We start from the raw sequence: 20,003 nt of genomic DNA on the forward strand, positions 1-20,003 counted from the left end.
TGCAAATAAATTTTAAAGATTTAAAACTAAAAAAAAAAAATCACATAGTATGATTATGTTAGGATTTTTGTTTAAGCAAAGGGAACTCATAATCTAAGAAATTAATGATTGGCTTACAGAAGCCACAAACTCATCCTTTTTTAAATTTTGATTTTTTTTGGTCATACCAAATGGCATTACATATGGGATCTGAGTTCCCCAACTGGGGATCAAACCTGTGCAGTGGAAGTACAGAGTCTTAACCACTGGACTGCCAAGGAAGCCTCACATACTCATCCTTATATGCAGGTTCTCAAATCCAGTGTGATCCTTAAGGATGTCTCACCTGCACCCAATGTGGACATCCCGCACCCCCACCACAACACACGAAGGTGACAGAGCAGAGTAGGAGTGTGCTGTTGTGAAGATTTGACTCCGGGTCATGACTGAAGCGACTTAGCATGCATGCATGCTGTGAAGAAGGAAATGGCAACCCACTCCAGTATTCTTGCCTGGAGAATCCCAGGGACAAAGGAGCCTGGTGGGCTGCCGTCTATGGGGTCACACAGAGTCGGACGCAACTGAAGCAACTTAGCAGCAGCAGCAGGAGGCTCAAGGGCTGGACTTTACTCTGTGTGACCTTGGTGAATCCTTAACTTCTCTCCACACCTGTTGATTGCTGTGGGTCTCAGTTTCTTCCTTGTTAAGATGATGTGGTCGTAGGATTTGAGATAGATGATTTTTCAGGTCTTTCCCATGCTATATGCTATTAATAATATGTCTAAAATCAAAACCACCCCAGCATTCAGTAAATGTGTCAAATCTTACATGATTTTACATTGTACAGATATTCAGGCATCATAGCATTCATGTATCACAGCATAGAAATACTCTATCAGGAATGGAAAACAAATTTATGGTTACCAAAGGAGATAGTAGGGAATGGGGGGAATTTGGGATTAACAGTGGGAGGAGTTTTAACAGATATACACCATTATATATAAAACAGAATAATTTTATTCTGGGCTTCCCTATTGTAAACAACAAGGACCTACTGTATAGCACACTCAATATTTTTTAATAACCTATAATGGAAAAGAATCTGAAAAATGTATATATATGTGTATGTGTATATATGTATAATGTATATATAACATATATATGTATAATATATATATGATGTATATATATATATAACTGAATCACTTTGTGCTCTTGAAACTAACACAACACTGTAAATTAACTATATTTCAATTTAAAAATGACAAACAAGAAATGTCCCGTCAGGAGTATATCTTTTTACTTAGAAGTGAAAGAAAAAGTGAAAGTTGCTCAGTTGTGTCAGACTCTTTGTGACCCCATGGACTATAGCCTACCAGATTCCTCTGTCCTTGGGATTCTCTGGGCAAGAATACTAGAGTGACTTGCCATTTCCTTCTCTGATTCTAAATGAATATCCACAAAATAGAATCTCTTTTAAAGGCTGGATTATTAACCTCAAGTGAAAGTTGATCAGTTGTGTCCAACTCTTTGTGACCCCATGGACTATACAGTCTGTGGAATTCTCCAGGCCAGAATATTGGAGTGGGTAGCCTCTCCCTTCTCCAGGGGATCTTCCCAACCCAGGGATTGAACCGAGGTCTCCCGCATTGCAGGCGGATTTGTGATAGCAAAATGGAAAGAAGTTGAAAATATGTACTAGTCAGGATTTCTTCATCGAAATTCACTGTCTTCCTATTAGCAAATTAAGCATTTAATAAATGCCCATCAGAACAAAGAGAAAATAAAAACATTCCTAGACAAAAATTAATTGTAGCTAGCAGACCTACCCTTAAAGACTGAACACAGGAAGTTCCCCAATTTTTTCTTTCATCATCTTTGTCTACTTTTTAATCTAAAACAGGCATCAAAAGGAGATTTGTTCCATGGTTTCAACCCCAGAAAAATGTGCAAAACCTCATGCTGATGTCAAATCATCACAAATACCAAAAATACCAGAGGACCCATCAAGTCAAAAGATTCAGAGAAAGAAAGTGCTCCACGCAGGTATCTGTAAACAAAATGTTTGAATCTCATAACTAGTTTTCCTTCAGTGCAAGAATGTATTAACAGGAATAAAGGAGGAATAAAGCTAAAGCTTCATAACATTTTAAAAGAAGCCTAAACTTGTGTTTGTTAAACTGAAGTTATTATTGAAGTAATTGTACATTCCCATGCAGTTGTGATAAATCATACAGAGAGATCCTGTATACCTGCTCTTCACCCAGCTACCCGCAATGGTCACATGTTGGGGAAAAAAAAGTCCAGTTTTGCAACCAGGATATTGACATTGATGCAATCCACAATCTTAGTCAGATTGCCCCAGTTTTACATGTGTTCGTGTGTGTGTGTGTGTACTTCTCTGATTTTATCACGTGTGGTTTCATATCCCCCCCTCCCTACAGTCAAGATACAGAACATTTCCATTACCACAAAGATCCCTGACCTTGCTGTTTTATAACAACACTCATTTCCCTCCAACACCCTTTCCCAACTAGTGGGAACTACTAAGTTCTCCATTTCTAAAATGTTGTCATCTCAAAAGCATTTTGTAATTGGAATCATACAACTCATAACCTTTGGGTTTTGGCTTGTTTCACTCAACATATTTTGCCCCGGACTCATCCAAATTTTTTATAGGTATCAACACTTCAGTCCTCTTCATTACAGAGTAGTAGCATGTGATATGGATGCTCCAGAGTTGGTTTAACCATTCATCTATTGACGGACATCTGAGTTGTTTCTAGTTTGGCGCTATTACGAATAAAGCAGTTCTAAACATTTTTGTACCTGTTTTGTGTGAACATAATTTTTCATTTCTTTAAAATAAAGCCCAGGAGTGCAGCTGTTGATTCATATAGTATTGAATGTTTAGTTTTATAAGAAACTGCCAGACTATTTTCTGGAGTGGCTGTGCCATTTCATATTATCACAGTAATCAATGAGTGATTCAGTTTCTCTACATTCTTGCCGGAACTTGGTATCAGTTCAGTTCAGTTCAGTCACTCAGTCGTGTCCGACTCTTTGCGACCCCATGAATCGCAACACACCAGGCCTCCCTGTCTATCACCAACCCCCAGAGTTCACTCAAACTCGTGTCCATCAAGTCAGTAATGCCATCCAGCCATCTCATCCTCTGTCGTCCCCTTCTCCTCCTGCCTCCAATCCCTCCCAGCATCAGAGTCTTTTCCAATGAGTCAGCTATTCTCATGGCCAAAGTACTGGAGTTTCAGCTTTAGCGTCATTCCTTCCAAAGACCACCCAGGACTGATCTCCTTTAGAATGGACTGGTTGGATCTCCTTGCAGTCCAAGGGACTCTCAAGAGTCTTCTCCAACACCACAGTTCAAAAGCATCAATTCTTCGGTGCTCAGCAAACTTGGTATAGATTGTCATAAATATTTTTTATTTTGAAGGGCTTCCCTGGTGGCTCAGTCACTAAAGAATCCGCCTGCCAATGCAGGAGATGTGGGTTCAATCCTTGGGTTGGGAAGATCCCCTGGAGGAGGAAATGGCAATCCACTCCTGTGTTCTTGTCTGGAAAATTCCATGGACATAGGAGCCTGGCAGGCTACAGTCCATGGGGTTGCAAAGAGTTGAACACGACTGAACACACACACACACACACACACACACTTTTTAACTGTTCTGATAGGCATGTAACATCTCATGGTGATTTTTACTTGCATTTCCCTAATGACTAGTAATATGGAATATCTTTTTACGTGCTCATCTGCAATCCTTACATCCTCCTCAATTAAATGTCTGCACACATGGGCTTTGTGCATAGTCTATAAGGATCGTTTGTTTTTTATTGGTGAATTTTGAGAGTTCACTCTCATGGTCACAAAATGGCTGTTCCACTTCCAGGCTCTCAGAACAGAACTTGTTCATATTTAGGGGACTTACTGTATTTGGAACAATTACAAATGGTATTGGTTTTTTAATATAGCTTATCATATGTTTATTATTAGTGTAGCAATATGTGATCCATTTTGTGTGGTGATCCCACAAAATGGACAACCTTACAGAACTCACTTAGTGGGTCTAGGAGGTTTTTTGATTTTGTGGGTTTTTTACTATTTTCACATATACAATATTTTATCTGCAGATTGGGATGGTTTTATCTTCTTTTCCAATCTTTCTGGCTTTATCTCTTTTTCTTGCCTTGTTGCAAAAGCTAGAATTTCCAGTAGTATATTTAATAAGGGTGATGAGAGTGAGCATCCTTGCCTTTATCCTGGTCTTAAAGGGGAAAAATATTCAATCTTTCACCAGTAAATATGATTTTAGCTGTAGGTTTTTCGTACATACTCTTTGTTAAGTTGAGGAAGTTCCCCTCATTCCCAGTTTTCTGAGAGTTTCTGTCATGAATTGGTACTGGATTTTGTCAAATGCTATATGTATGTCAAATGATATGTTGTTGCTTAGTCGCTAAGTTGTGTCCAACTCTTTTTGATCCTATGGACTGTGACCCACCAGGCTCCTCCGTCCATGGGATTTCTGCGGCAAGAATACTGAAGTGGATTGCCATTTCCTTCTCCAGGGCATCTTCCCCACCCAGGCATCTCCTGCATTAGCAGGCAGGTTCTTTACCACTGAGGCACCAGGGAACAGGAAACAGTGAAAGTCGCTCAGTTGGGTCCGACTCTTTGCAACCCCATGGACTGTACAGTCCATGGAATTCTCCAGGCCAGAATACTGGAGTGGGTAGCCTTTCCCTTCTCCAGGGGATCTCCCCAACCCAGGAATTGAACCGGATCTCCAGCATTGCAGGAGTATTCTTTACCAGCTGAGCCACAAGGGAAGCCCCATCAAATGAGAGATCATGTATCATATGATTTTTCTTCTTTAGTCTATTGATATGGTGGATTACATTGATTGCTTTCAAATGTTGAAGCAGCCTCATATGTTTAGAACATCTCCCATTTGGCCTCAGTGTTTATTTCCAGTGCTTTTGAGTGTAACTCTTTGCATGGTTTTTGTAATGGTTTCTCTGAGTATAACAGCCTATAAATGTGACTTACAACACTCTTCTGGTATCAACATTTTACCACTTTTTTGTGAGTGTGGAGATCTTCCTTCAGTTTAGGTTTCTTTGCTGTCCCTAGTTTTCAATGTCATTGACTTGAGTATCAGGTGATGCTGTAACTTTTGTTTAAATCATCAAATATAAATCTCATGAAGAACAGATAATCTATTGTATTTACCATATTTTTCTCTTGTGTTCTTTCTTCCTTCCTGATTCTCCAAAATTCCTTCTTTTCTCATTTACTTTCTGTTTGAAGAACTTCCTGTGTTTAGTCTTCAAGGGAAAGTCTGCTGGCCACAATAATTTTTTTCTTTGTCTAGGAATGTTTTTTACTTTCTCCTCATTCCTGAAGGACATTTTTGCCTTGTTCAGAATTTGAAGCTGATTGTTCTTTCCTGTCTGTAGCTGAAAACATAGTGCCTCTTCCTCAGGCTGCCTACACTTTAAATGTGAAATTTGCTCAGACTGATTCAAACTGCTGCTTCCCTCTAGGTACTGGTTCCTTTCTCTCTGGCATGCTTTTTAAATTTTTTCTTTGTCTCTAATTTTCAAATGTTTAACTATAATGCATCTTGGCATGGATTTCCTTGGGTTTATTCTGTTTGGGGTTGCACAGCTTCTTGGTTTGTATGTTGTATCTTTCACCAAATTGGGGGCACTTTCATCTATTACTTCTTCAAATAGTCTCTCAGTCCCACTTTTTTCCTCTGTGTCTTAGGACTCTGATGATATGAATGTTGGATATTTTACTATTATCCTATAGACCCCTGAGGCTCTGTTTATCTTTTCTTGTTGTATTTTCTCTCTATTGTTAAAATAGGCTGAATTCTATTATTCTGTTCCCAAAGTTCTCTGATACTACCCTCTGCTATTTTCAGTCTGCTACTGAGTTCACCCAAAATGTTTTTCATTTGTTATTTTTCAGTTCTACAATTTCCACTTAGAAATTTTTATAACTTCTGTTTCTTTGCTGAGATTTTTCTATTTGTGTCAAGGGAATTTTATAATTAATGGCTGAACCATTTTTCTGACAGTTTCTTTGAGATCCTTGTCAGAGAATTCCAGCTTCTGATTCATCATGGTATTAACATCCTTTGATTGATTTTTCTCCTTCAAAGTGTGACTTTCTTGATTCCTGATATGATGGAGGATTTTTTTTATAGTTTCCTGAATGTTCTTTTATGTTAGGGACCCTGGCTGCTATTCATATCTTTTATTTTAGATAGCAGTTGTCCTGTTTGAAGTTGGCATGTAAGTCTCGCTTTGGCCTGCTCTTGTGGGTTCTAATGGGCATTTCATCCTCACAGCCTTTGTGGTGTCACTTTGGTGCTTGGTTACCTGGTGTTATTGTGGACCCCACTGGTCCTTTATGGGGCTTCCTGAGGGACCAGAGGAGTCTCCCCAGGCCGGGAGGCTGTATGTCTCTCAGTGAGGGAGGCTGTGATGGCTTCCTCTGCCATACACACACTGTCTCTTTTATCTCCCCATGTCTCTGGGCAGAGGAGGAGAGCCTTATGCCCATAGAGACCAAAGAAGTATTTGCTGTAGCTTGGTCCCTCTTTCATGATCTGTCCATTTGCCCTAGTCTCTCTGTCTTAAGCCCACGGGGACAAAGAGGATTCCCATTCTGGCCACTTGTGTGGCAGCATCCCTTTTGCCATTCCTGCCTGGTCATTCCAGTGAACCTGACTTTTGCTAGAAATGCTACCTGCTACTCATCCTAAATGTTTTAATGGCCTTTTGTCACTTGCACCATTTCACTTAGATTTGGGATTGTTGCTATTGTTAGGCAGCCCTGTGCCAAGTTTTTTTCTGATTCAATTTTTAATTTAGAATAGTGATGAAATGTGGTGTTAGACTATACAGAGCTGGGGGAGTAGTTAAATACTTGAATCCACTGCCAGATAAACATGTCTTCACTCATTATTTGCCATTTGGGAATAGTAGAGTTTTCATGTCTGGAAACTTTGGGAGCTAAATTTCATTTTCGTTTGGACACATCTGTTGTTTCTACCCAGCAATTTTGATCAAGATGGCCTGCTGGTATAGTGAGGAACAGGAGTTCACCTCTCCTATGTGGATCATTTATCTCTTTTGCTCACAGACACAGCTCCCTAGAAAATTTATCCTTCCAAATTCCTTGTTACAGAGGCAGTGGAGACAGGAATTACCCTATTTGTTGCCTAGAAAAACAGTGACTATCACATAGCACACTCCTAACCCAACACATGGAAACTACTGGGGTTATCTTTCTGTGTGAAAGCCAATGCAGATTATTAGCTATTTTTCACTCTAATTTCTTGTAAGAAAGGATAAGTCCTTTCTTGTTGAAAACAGGACACATTTCGTTTACCAATACTACATAAAGCTTTGGTACTACATAAAGGCCTCCAGATCACAAAGTACAGACAACAATTACAATTAGTGTGGTTTCTGTGATCCCATGGGAAAAGTAATCAAATGTCTTGGTGCAAATGCATTATCCTCTGAAGCAGTAATCCCAACCTTTTTGGCACCAGTGACCAGTTTCATGGAAACCCATTTTTCCACGGACTGGGGTTGGGGGAGCGGGGATGGTTTTGGGATGATTCAAATGCATTTCATTTCTTGTGCACTTTATGTCTATTATTATTACATCAGCTCCACCTCAGATCATTATGCATTAGATCCCAAAGATTGGGGAACCCTGCTCCATCTAAAGCACACAGATTCAATGTCATTATTTACTAAGTGTCTACTTGCTATTTGAAAGGGCCCAACCGAGGGTAGAAAAGAATACAAAGAAAAGTGTAGACAGCAGCTGTGGTGGGCAGAGCTTCTAAAATGACCTACAAAGAGGTCCCACTCTAAACCATGCACCCTGTGAAGGTAATGGGCATCACTCCCCTGATTATGTTATGTGACCCTCAGTCAGGGTTCCTAGGAGAGCCCCGTGTACTCACATGAGCCCCTGAATGTGGGAGCTTTTACCAGCTGGTGGCAGAAGAGGAAGTCAGATTTGGGGCAAGAGGGGAATCAGTGTGCCATTGCTGGCTTGAAGATGGAGGGGTCCATGAATAGGAATGGGTGTGATTAAGAAGCTGAGACCCCTACATAACAGCCAGCAAGGAAATGGGACCTAAGTCCTCCAACCACAAGGAAATAATTTCTGCCAACAAGCTGAAGGAACTCAGAAGCAGATCTCTATCCGGGAGGGGCAGAGCTTGAACTCAGATCAGTAGAATCCACCATTACACAGCATCTACTTGGTGGCAGCACTGTCCCTCTGAGGGTTGAGAGACTAAACCTTCTTTCTTTTTAAAGGCTCCAAGGACATAGCTGCATCTCCTGAAGCACCTCCTTCCATCCCAAATTCCTTTAACCCTTCTCCCTGTGACACCCACAGAACCAACCAAAACCAGCCTGCTCAGAAGCCAGCTGACCACCCTCAAGAGCTCAGCCTGCAGTGAGAGGAGGGACAGGCTTTCCAGTTCTAGCAGCTGGAACATGCCAAGTGACAGGGGTAAGCTATTGAAGGTCTATACATCAGGAAGCCCAAGCTGGTCTCCCCTCCCCAGTGCGTCTTCTCCTAAAAGAGCTGAGGAGAGAGACTTTGAGGGGATACAAATCATTTTTAAGTGAGTCTAGGTTTATACCTTTTCGAAGGACTCCCTTGTAAGCCAGGTTGTCTTGCTTTAGTGAGCTGGACTTCCTTAGGGCCAGACTTGCATTTATCCTTCCCTGGTTGTTTAATACACCCTTGGCTCATGTAACCACTGGCACTAGCGGTGGTGCTGGCTGCCAACTCCATGTTTTGAATTTGAAAACCTAGTACTTCACAGTTGGTTTATTCTCTTCCATTCATTCACAGGTGGTACCATCTGATGAGCCCCTCTCTGATCTATATTGTCAGCCTTATAGAAACTAAATATGAGGAAAGTTTGACTTTTCCACTCAGTTTTTATTGATAATATCATTATTTTTTAAATAGTAAATTTAAAGACTTAATTTCCTAACATTTTAATTCCTGTAGCACTTTTCCTTATGTTTCATAGGGTTAATAAATAATAAGCCCCCAGCTAAACACACACATCTGCACAACCCCTTAAGTAGGAGAAAGTGCATGAGGGACAAATTTATACCTGCTGTTACTGAGCCATAGCTTAATCAAACCCTGTGTGCTTCAGTGCTGATCTGTGGGGTGCCTTTTCCTCAATTTTAATTAACCTGCCATATTTCCTAAATCTATTACGTGCACAGTCCTTTAAAAGGATTATCATATGATGACTGGGATATGATTTCTTAGGCATTTAACTAGCTCACTCCCAAACACCCCTTCTTCTACTAATTCAATTAGCTAGTATTGCTTTTCATTTGTAAATCCAAGCTTCTATAAAAATAGACATTAAAAATTCCAAATAATAGTTTGAAAATTTGAACTTACAACTAAATAGGACTTAGTAGGGATTTTGGTTTTCCACATAGAGCTGAGGAATCAGGGACTAAACTGTCAAAAACCGAAATGTTGAACAGGCTGTCCCATGTAGTCTGGGGGGAATCTAATGAGGGCAACTCTGAATAATTTTTGGCTCATGGCATTCTTATTTGACATTTAGAAGATACATTTTCTGGAGTGTGAGAGAGTGAGTCTGTCTCATCCTTCCACAGGAGAAGGCAATGGCACCCCACTCCAGTAAACCTGCCTGGAAAATCCCATGGATGGAGGAGCCTGGTAGGCTACAATGCATGGGGTTGCTGAGGGTCGGACACGACTGAGCAACTTCACTTTCACTTTTCACTTTCATGCACTGGAGAAGGAAATGGCAACCCACTCCAGTGTTCTTGCCTGGAGAATCCCAGGGATGGGGGAGCCTGGTGGGCTGGCTCTATAGGGTCACACACAGTCGGACACGACTGAAGTGACTTAGCAGCAGTAGCAGCAGTATCCTTCCACAGAGAGAGATCTCAGTGGGTATGGGGTGAGGTAGATTAGTTAAACAGTGTGAGTACCCTATTACCCATGCATGAGCCTTTAGTGTCCCTTGCAAATTCATCTTGCCTAGAACCCACTCTGAGAGATCAGCTCTCGGAAATATAGTCCATTCGTTAGTCCTCAGACACAACTGAACCCAGAGATGAGTATGATCCTTTTGCATTTTGCTATGAACCCCACATGTGAGGAAATTATACAGCTTCCATTTTCTTTTCTACAGAAATGGGCATCCTGCTGACAAATGAGTTTCCAGAGGACAAGTCATTAGAAAGATTGACTCGAGAAGGAAGCCAAGTTTATGACCAAGAGTGAGTACTTCAATTTTACTAGGCCAGGCTGGTTATGTTTTTGTTTGATATGTCTTAAAACGTCACAGTCTCATGTTCTTAGTTCTGCAGAAATGTCTTCAGCAACCTGGCTCAAGATCCACGGTTTGGCGGCCAAGAAGCTCACCATCATGGATGCTTTGTCCATGGCTGCCATTCCTCATAGCTCCACCTACGTCCCTGTTCTGGACAAGCACGTTGTTTCCAAAGTCTTTGATGAGGTAAAAGTGATTATCTATATGTCCCTGCTTGATGTACTTTTCATTTCCTGCTTACATAGAAAGTAATCCATTTAATGTCTTGTACAGTTGTAATAGAAATGTATTTCAGCCATTGGGAAAAAATTATTTGTAAAGATGATGAAAAGTAGAGGGAGAAGCTCTTAAGCATTTTTGCTTCTAAGCTGAGGAGAAATTGGCCCTTGTTTGGTTGGCAGTTCATAGCTCCTTGCTAATGGATGGCAGTGTGGAGCTGTAGAAATGTCTGAAAAGCCTCTAGGTCAGACTCACGAGTCATGAGAGAATATCATTCAATATCAAAGGTCAGGGAGAACTTGTGGGAAATTATGATCCTCCTTTGCTTACCTTCTCTTCCTAAATACAGTGGCATCTTTTCCATCATAAAAGTCTCCAAAGGAAAAAGGCAAAAAGAGGGAGGGAAAGAGAACAACATTGGGCTGAGAGAGAGAAACACGTTGAGTGATTTTTAAAAAGGAAAATAAATGGAAGCGTATTGAGGGTTCTTTTTAGAAAGCAAAGCCAACGAAACAGGACATATTTTTTTTTCCTGTGCCTTCCACCGTGGGCACTCATGCTCAGGGCCTTCTGTGGCATCGTAAATTCTCACCACAAGCCTGTGAGCACATAGTACACACATGCTCTCCTCATTCCATTATTGATAGGAGCAAGAATCATGACAACGAAGGAAATAATACTGCAGTAAATTCCAGTTTCACCCTCAAAGCACACTTATATCTTTTATTTAATATTTTCTCTAACTGGAAGAGACCCTCAACTAAAGAAAAGAATGGGAAAACAATGATTGAAAAATATAAACCCTCTGGGTGAGATATATAGCTTTTATATTTGGACCTAACAGTTTTTTGGAAAAGTAGAGCTTCCATGGTGGCTCAGAGGTTAAAGTGTCTGCCCGCAATGCGGGAGACCTGGGTTCGATCCCTGGGTCGGGAAGTTCCCCTGGAGAAGGAAATGGCAACCCACTCCAGTATTCTTGCCTGGAGAATCCCAAGAATGGAGGAGCCTGGTAGGCTACAGTTCACGGGGTCACAAAGAGTCGGACATGACTGAGCAACTTCACTTTCAGTTTCAGACAAAAAGTACAATGGAGCTGAAAAGGAAACATAAATCTTAACCTACTTCACTGAGAATTTTAATTTGCTTTTACTCCAGTGTCCTGTATACAGCCACGTCTGTCTGGTTAGAATTGTAAAGCATTGTTTGGTTTTGTCCCAGCCATTTGTTTCATTCATGACTTATGTATGGGCTGTTTCTTCTTCTGGAACACATGCTGTTCTGGTTTTCATGTTTCCTGGACCAGCATCAAATATATCACCTTGGAAATGAAGTGTTGAGCAGAGAGGTTGCCCTGGCAACTCTTCATTACAAGATACTAACCGGCATGTTCAGTCTTCAGCGGACCAGATAACTTTAACCTTAGTTCTTTCAAAACAATGAATTCATCACCAAGTCATATACAGAGTAAAACTGCTTTTGCTATTTGATGAATCTGGAATTTAAACCTCTTTATTGCCAATTGCTTTGGGAAAAAAAAAGAATGTGGAAACAATAGTTTTTGCATCATTGAAAAGGCCACTACATCACACACCATCCTACCTTTAACAGCATCTCATCAAAGCTTCCTGCTTTGCTCTAATCTGGGTCCAGCACATAGCCTTGTGACCAGGTAGGCTGGGCTTGCACCCACCTCTGTCACTTACTCCTGACAGGCCATGGCAAGGTCTTCAATCAGGTATGTGAGGAGCCCTCATGCTGGGTTCTTTTTAAAAATATTTATTTTTATTAATTTATTTGGCTGCACTGGGTCAGTTGTGTCATATGGGATCTTAAGTTGAGGCATGTGGGATCTAGTTCCCTGACCAACAATTGGCAAGCTCAGGCCCCCTGTGTTGGGAGTATGGAGTCTTCGCCACTGGACCTCAGGAAAGTCTCTCATACAAGATCCTGAGAGAAGCATTTTATCTCATCAAAGTGTCTGATCTAAAATTTACAGCAACCTAGTGAGTGACTGTTTATCTCATCATTTAGCTAACAAGGAATGTTAGAGATGCTGCTAAGGGCATAACATTTTGCTGCTTTCAAATATAATAGCATTGAAAACTGTTGATAGAAAAGTTAATTAAAAATTTAAAAGGACAGTTAATACAAAAACTATATGTATTCATTGTGTAGAAAAATTGAAAAATACAGATAAGTAGAAAAGAACCATACATTAGAATATAATTCCTCACAGATGAATTATTTGATAACTGTCTGATCAAAGATTTTTCATTACATATATTGTCTTTTGTTCTCTGTTTTGTTTTACAAAATGAAGTAGAACTGAAGATACTCTGTGCCTTGATTTTTACTCAACAATCTATTTTGAACATCATTCCATACCAGAAAAGTTCATAAAATTTACAAATTCAAATTTCATTTATAAAGTTTACATTAAAAAATAATCTTTTATTTTCTAAAAGTTTAGATTGAAGTTTGTGAGATGTTACCTACCCTGTTGTAAGTAATGTATTTTCGTGGGTTTATGAATGATTTTATTGACACACCTCTTTGCCAGTTAATTTTGTGGCCCTGCCTTCAGTTTGCTCTATGGAAACCTGGAAATGTTTCTATTTAAAAAGCAGAGGTTTGGGACTTCCCCAGTGATGCAAAGACTAAAGACTCTGCCTTCTAATTCAGGGGGTTCCGGTTTGATCCCTGGTCAGGGAACTAAGATCCCACATGCCATGGAGTGCGGCCAAAAATTAAATAAACACAATTTGTTTAAATAAATAAATACAAGCAGAGGTTTAAGCTTTAGCACTCAGAAATTTGTACAACTATGAAGCCACTGCCCCTGTGCAGGATGTGCACAGCCTTTGCATTTTCATTACTCACATCCAGTCAGACCTCTCCTTGCCCAATCTGGCAGCAAGCTCTGGGATATGTATAGGAAATGATTTAGTTGAAAAACAGTGAAGTTGTTGAATTCAGTCAGTGTTGAATGATAAATATATAAACACCAGTTTGCACCATTTTCTCATTTTCAAAATGTTGTGGGATTGCTTATAAACACAGCCAGAATGTGGTCTGGTCGAATTCTTCTGGTCTGGACTACTCTAAAACTAAGAACAGTGCCTACAGTTCAGAAAGGCAATGACAAAGAATCTGAGCGCTCACCTCACATGCTAGCAAAGTAATGCTCAAAATTCTCCAAGCTAGGCTTCAACAGTACGTGATCCATCCGAGGACTTCTAGATCTTCAAGCTGGATTTAGAAAAGGCAGAGGATGTCAAATAGCCAACAGCCAATGGATCATAGAAGAAGCAAGAGAATCCTAGCAAAACATCTACTTCTGCTTCATTGACTACACTAAAGCCTTTGACTGTGTGGATCACAACAAACTGTGGAAAATTCTTAAAGAGATGGGAATACCAGACCGCCTTACCTGCCTCCTGAGAAACTTGTATGCAGGTCAAGAAGCAACAGGGTTAAAACTGGACATGGAACAACGGACTGGTTCCAAATTGGGAAAGCAGTACATCAAGGCTGTATATTGTCACCTTGCTTATTTAACTTATATGCACAGTACAGCATGAGAAATGCCAGACTGGATGAAGCACAAGTTGGAATCAAGATTGCTGGGAGAAATATCAGTAACCTCAGATATGCTGATAACACCACCCTTATGGCAGAAAATGAAGAGAGCTCTTGAAGAAAGTGAAAGAGGAGAGTGAAAAAGCTGGCTTAAAACTCAACATTCAAAAAACTAAGATCCAGTCCCATCACTTCATGGCAAATAGGTGAGGAAACAATGGAAACAGTGACAGACTTTATTTTCTTGGACTGCAAAATCACAGCAGATGGTGACTGCAGCCATGAAATTAAAAGATGCTTGCTCCTTGGAAGAAAAGCTGTTTTTTCCAGTAGTCATGTATGGATGTGAGAGTTGCCATAAAGAAAGCTGAATGCCGAAGAATTGATGCTTTTGAACTGTGGTGTTGGGGAAGACTCTCGAGAGTCCCTTAGACAGCAGGGTAATCAAACCAATCAATCCTAAAGGAAATCAATCCTGAATATTCACTGGAAGGACTGATGTTGAAGCTGAAGCTCCAATACTTTGGCCTCCTGATGTGAAGAACTAACTCATTGGAGTAGACCCTGTTGCTGGGAAAGATTGAAGGCAGGAGGAGAAGGGGAAGACAGAGGATGAGATGGTTGGATGGCATCACAGCTCGATAAACATGAGTTTGAGCAAGCTCTGGGAGTTGGTGATGGACAGGGAAGCCTGGTGTGCTGCAGGCCATGGGGTCCCAAAGAGTCGGACATGACTGAGTGACCTGAACTGACTGACTGACAGTTCTGTGCCCCACTTTCTTCACTTAGCATATCTTAGGCACATATTTCCTTGTAATGACCATTTTTGGATGAATTTTAATAGTTGTACTAATATTCAGTAACATGAATTACTACAATTACTTTAGCTATTCCCTGCATTATTGGACAGTTTACTTGGCATTTTGAGAGTGCCTGTTTTCCTACATCTTAGCTGTCACTTAGAGCAGTAACATTAAAAACAAACAAAAAATGCCTACTGCTAAGGGAAAATGGTACTCCAACTTTTTTCTGTTATTGTTTGAGAATAGTTTTTATGTAAGCTAAATACATCTCTTAAAATTTTGGTTATATCATTCACATTCTTGGCAAACACATCTTTTAAAATAGCAAAGTTATGCTCATTTCATGCCTCAATCACCAAGAACTCAAATCTGGTGGAGTTTAAGACACAGTATTTTACGATATAGATAAATCAGCCCAAATTGAGGCTATCCATGGATTCAGCAATTATAGTCAGTGACTCTCTCTCTCTCTGCCCCCTCTCCTTATACCTCCCTCCTTTCTCCCTCTGCTCTTCCTCCCTCATAGTTTAAAATCTCACACAGACTGTGATTATCATTAATTTGGTAAGGCTTCTAGGTTAATCTCAAGAGGATTAAAATAGGCAATACCTTGAGGCTCCCTTTTATTATCAAATACTGTCCAGAAGGGCCCTGAGGGCCCCACCATAAGTTAGTAATGCTTGATTTCCATTATAAGAGGTAAAAAGTAAAACATGTTCAAAGGACATGTGACCAAGTGGTTTCATTCCCTTTCAAGCAATGTCAGTTTCCTCATTAACTGCACTCCCCTCCCCACCTGCCTCCCTACAGAAGCTGAGCAGCCAAAATTCTGATCCCCCAAGTCCCTGTGAGAATGCCCTTTATGACCTCACAGTCACAGCAAACTTGGCATCATAAAGGAAATGTCCCATGGGACCTTCAGCTGATCACCATGTTGTAAAAACTAAGACCACAGACTGAAGGTGTGGAGTATGACTTTGTCTTTCCCTCAATCTGCACACAGAAAGGAATGAGAGTGGGTGCACGTGAGCCAAATTTGAACTGCTACCACCCTGAAGTCCAAGATGGCCATGCAAGGCATGAGATCCAAACCCACAAAAGAGGGAGGTAGAACGTTAAACAAAGGGTTTTCTTTACACCTTCTAGCAGGGGTCCAGCGGATCCTGATGAAGTAATATAATGTTGCTATACTTTGTGGTGTTGATTTGCAGTTGAGCCATAAGTTGGCAATTTGAAGAGCTGTTTATAGACTTCTAGAGGGAACTTTTTCGCAGGAGAGATAAGAGTGTAGGATCTTTCACTTTTTTTGAGGCTGTTTTTTTACCTCTAAAAGTTTATGTGGTATTTTAAAAGATGGTGGGTTTTGTTTGTAATTTTTTCTTTTTCACTTTCGTAAATTTCTTTTGGTTTTCAAAGTCCAGTCAACTCACCTTTATTTTTTATTTGATTTGATTGATTGATTGGTTTTTGGCTGCACTGGGTCTTCATTGCTTTGCACAGGCCTTCTCCAGTTGCATCGCGTGGGCTTCTCTTGTTTCAGAGCTGAGATCTAGGGCACGTGGGCTTAGTTGGTCTGCAGCATGTGGACCCTTCCCTGACCAGGGATCAAATTCATGTCCCCGAAATTAACAGGCAGATCCTCAACTGCTCCACCACCTCGACTCACCTTTTAACCCACTGTTCTGGCTCCTTCTCTTGGACAAAGCTTGCTTAGAGGTCACATGATGAATTCTTTTGTCTGACAAGTAGCAAGGTTTGACTATTCAGCCTAACTTAATTGCTTCCTTCTCAGTTTCCTGAATCTTTGGTTATTTTGTTTGTTTTGGTCTTGAGGTTTTAATTGCAAAATCAACATACATAGTTTTTCAATTTCAATGTCTCTTTTTTTCATGATGTTATTTTATTATTCAAAATATTGTTCTTTTTCTCATCCATTTGTTTTCATGGCACATCTGTTTGTTCTTACACTTTCTTATAACTGTTACATCTTTGAGCAACTTAATCACTAATTTTAATCATAATTAATATAAAATTATTGTTAGGTGGTCATAAAATTAATTTCTACTCAAGTGAATTGATATTCAGATTGTTGATTTGCTCAGCTACCATTTGGGGCATTTTTGTGTGTGTGTGTGTTTAGGAATTTTAGTTTGTTGGCTCATTTTTAATAAGACTTTTTTTTTTTGACATTTCTGAACACAAAGAATTTTATTTTTTTTTAATTAATTAATTTATTTATTTATTTTAACTTTTACTTTACAATTCTGTATTGGTTTTGGCATAGATTGACATGAATCCACCACAGGTGTACATGCGTTCCCAAACATGAACCCCCCTCCCACCCCCCTCCCCACAACATCTCTCTGGGTCATCCCCGCGTATCAGCCCCAAGCGTGCCATATCCTGCATCAGACATAGACTGGCAATTTGATTCTTACATGATATTATACATGTTTCAACACCATTCTCCCAAATCATCACACCCTCTCCCTCTCCCTCTGAGTCCAAAAGTCCACTATACACATCTGTGTTCTTTTTTGCTGTCCTGCATACAGGGTCATCATTGCCATCTTTCTAAATTCCATATATATGTGTTAGTATACTGTATTGGTGTTTTTCTTTCTGGCTTACTTCACTCTGTATAATAGGCTCTAGTTTCATCCATCTCATCAGAACTGATTCAAATGTATTCTTTTTAATGGCTGAGTAATACTCCATTGTGTATATGTACCACAGCTTTCTTATCCATTCATCTGCTGATGGACATCTAGGTTGTTTCCATGTCCTGGCTATTATAAACAGTGCTGCGATGAACATTGGGGTACATGTGTCTCTTTCAATTCTGGTTTCCTCCGTGTATATGCCCAACAGTGGGATTGCTGGGTCATTTGCAATTTTTTAAGGAATCTCCACACTGTTCTCCATAGTGGCTGTACTAGTTTGCATTCCCACCAACAGTGTAGGAGGGTTCCCTTCTCTCCACACCCTCTCCAGCATTTATTGCTTGCAGATTTTTGGATCGCAGACATTCTGACTGGTGTGAAGTGGTACCTCATTGTGGTTTTGATTTGCATTTCTCTAATAATGAGTGATGTTGAGCATCTTTTCATGTGTTTGTTAGCCATCCGTATGTCTTCTTTGGAGAAATGTCTATTTAGTTCTTTGGCCCATTTTTTGATTGGGTCGTTTATTTTTCTGGAATTGAGTTTCAGGAGTTGCTTGTATATTTTTGAGATTAGTTGTTTGTCAGTTGCTTCATTTGCTATTATTTTCTCCCATTCAGAAGGCTGTCTTTTCACTTTGCTTATGTTTTCCTTTGTTGTGCAGAAGGTTTTAATTTTAATTAGATCCCATTTGTTTATTTTTGCTTTTATTTCCAGAATTCTGGGAGGTGGATCATAGAGGATCCTGCTGTGGTTTATGTCGGAGAGTGTTTTGCCTATGTTCTCCTCTAAGAGTTTTATAGTTTCTGGTCTTACATTTAGATCTTTAATCCATTTTGAGTTTATCTTTGTGTGTGGTGTTAGAAAGTGATCTAGTTTCAGTCTTTTACAAGTGGTTGACCAGTTTTCCCAGCACCACTTGTTAAAGAGATTGTCTTTACTCCATTGTATATTCTTGCCTCCTTTGTCAAAGATAAGGTGTCCATATGTGTGTGGATTTATCTCTGGGCTTTCTATTTTGTTCCATTGATCTATATTTCTGTCTTTGTGCCAATACCATACTGTCTTGATGACTGTGGCTTTGTAGTAGAGCCTGAAGTCAGGCAAATTGATTCCTCCAGTTCCATTCTTCTTTCTCAAGATTGCTTTGGCTATTCGTGTTTTTTTTTTTGTATTTCCATACAAATCTTGAAATTATTTGTTCTAGTTCTGTGAAAAATATCGCCGGTATCTTGATAGGGATTGCATCGAATTTGTAAATTGCTTTGGGTAATATACTCATTTTCACTATATTGATTCTTCCGATCCATGAGCATGGTATATTTCTCCATCTATTAGTGTCCTCTTTGATTTCTTTCATCAGTGTTTTATAGTTTTCTGTATATAGGTCTTTAGTTTCTTTAGGTAGATATATTCCTAAGTATTTTATTCTTTTTGTTGCAATGGTGAATGGAATTGTTTCCTTAATTTCTTCTTCTACTTTCTCATTATTAGTGTATAGGAATGCAAGGGATTTCTGTGTGTTGATTTTATATCTTGCAACTTTACTATATTCATTAATTAGCTCTAGTAATTTTCTGGTAGAGTCTTTAGTGTTTTCTATGTAGAGGATCATGTCATCTGCAAACAGTGAGAGTTTTACTTCTTCTTTTCCAATTTGGATTCCTTTTATTTCTTTCTCTGCTCTGATTGCTGTGGCTAAAACTTCCAGAACTATGTTGAATAGTAGTGGTGAAAGTGGGCACCCTTGTCTTGTTCCTGACTTTAGGGGAAATGCTTTCAATTTTTCACCATTGAGGATAATGTTTGCAGTGGGTTTGTCATATATAGCTTTTATTATATTGAGGTATGTTCCTTCTATTCCTGCTTTCTGGAGAGTTTTTATCATAAATGGATGTTTAATTTTGTCAAAGGCCTTCTCTGCATCTATTGAGATAATCATATGGTTTTTATTTTTCAATTTGTTAATGTGGTGAATTACATTGATTGATTTGCGGATGTTTAAGAATCCTTGCATCCCTGGGATAAAGCCCACTTGGTCATGGTGTATGATCTTTTTAATGTGTTGTTGGATTCTGATTGCTAGAATTTTGTTGAGGATTTTTGCATCTATGTTCATCAGTGATATTGGCCTATAGTTTTCTTTTTTTGTAGTATCTTTGTCAGGTTTTGGTATTAGGGTGATGGTGGCCTCATAAAATGAGTTTGGAAGTTTCCCTTCCTCTGCAATTTTGTGGAAGAGTTTGAGTAGGATAGGTGTTAACTCTTCTCGAAATTTTTGGTAGAATTCAGCTGTGAAGCCGTCTGGACCTGGGCTTTTGTTTGCTGGAAGATTTCTGATTACAGTTTCAATTTCC

At 39.7% G+C, this 20,003-nt stretch overlaps 1 protein-coding gene across 1 annotated transcript in view; it reads left to right on the top strand.

Moving 5' to 3' along the window:
• The window catches only part of VWA3B (von Willebrand factor A domain containing 3B), a 184,538-nt gene that overhangs the window by 116,810 nt on the left and 47,725 nt on the right, over nt 1-20,003 (top strand). The window contains 4 exon segments of the mRNA XM_040267618.1: nt 1,883-2,025; nt 8,435-8,551; nt 10,242-10,329; nt 10,412-10,568. Of these exon segments, the coding sequence (XP_040123552.1) occupies nt 1,883-2,025; nt 8,435-8,551; nt 10,242-10,329; nt 10,412-10,568 (505 nt within the window).

Source organism: Oryx dammah, unplaced genomic scaffold (genome assembly GCF_014754425.2).
Source record: "Oryx dammah isolate SB20612 unplaced genomic scaffold, SCBI_Odam_1.1 HiC_scaffold_25, whole genome shotgun sequence".
Taxonomy (NCBI): domain Eukaryota; kingdom Metazoa; phylum Chordata; class Mammalia; order Artiodactyla; family Bovidae; genus Oryx; species Oryx dammah.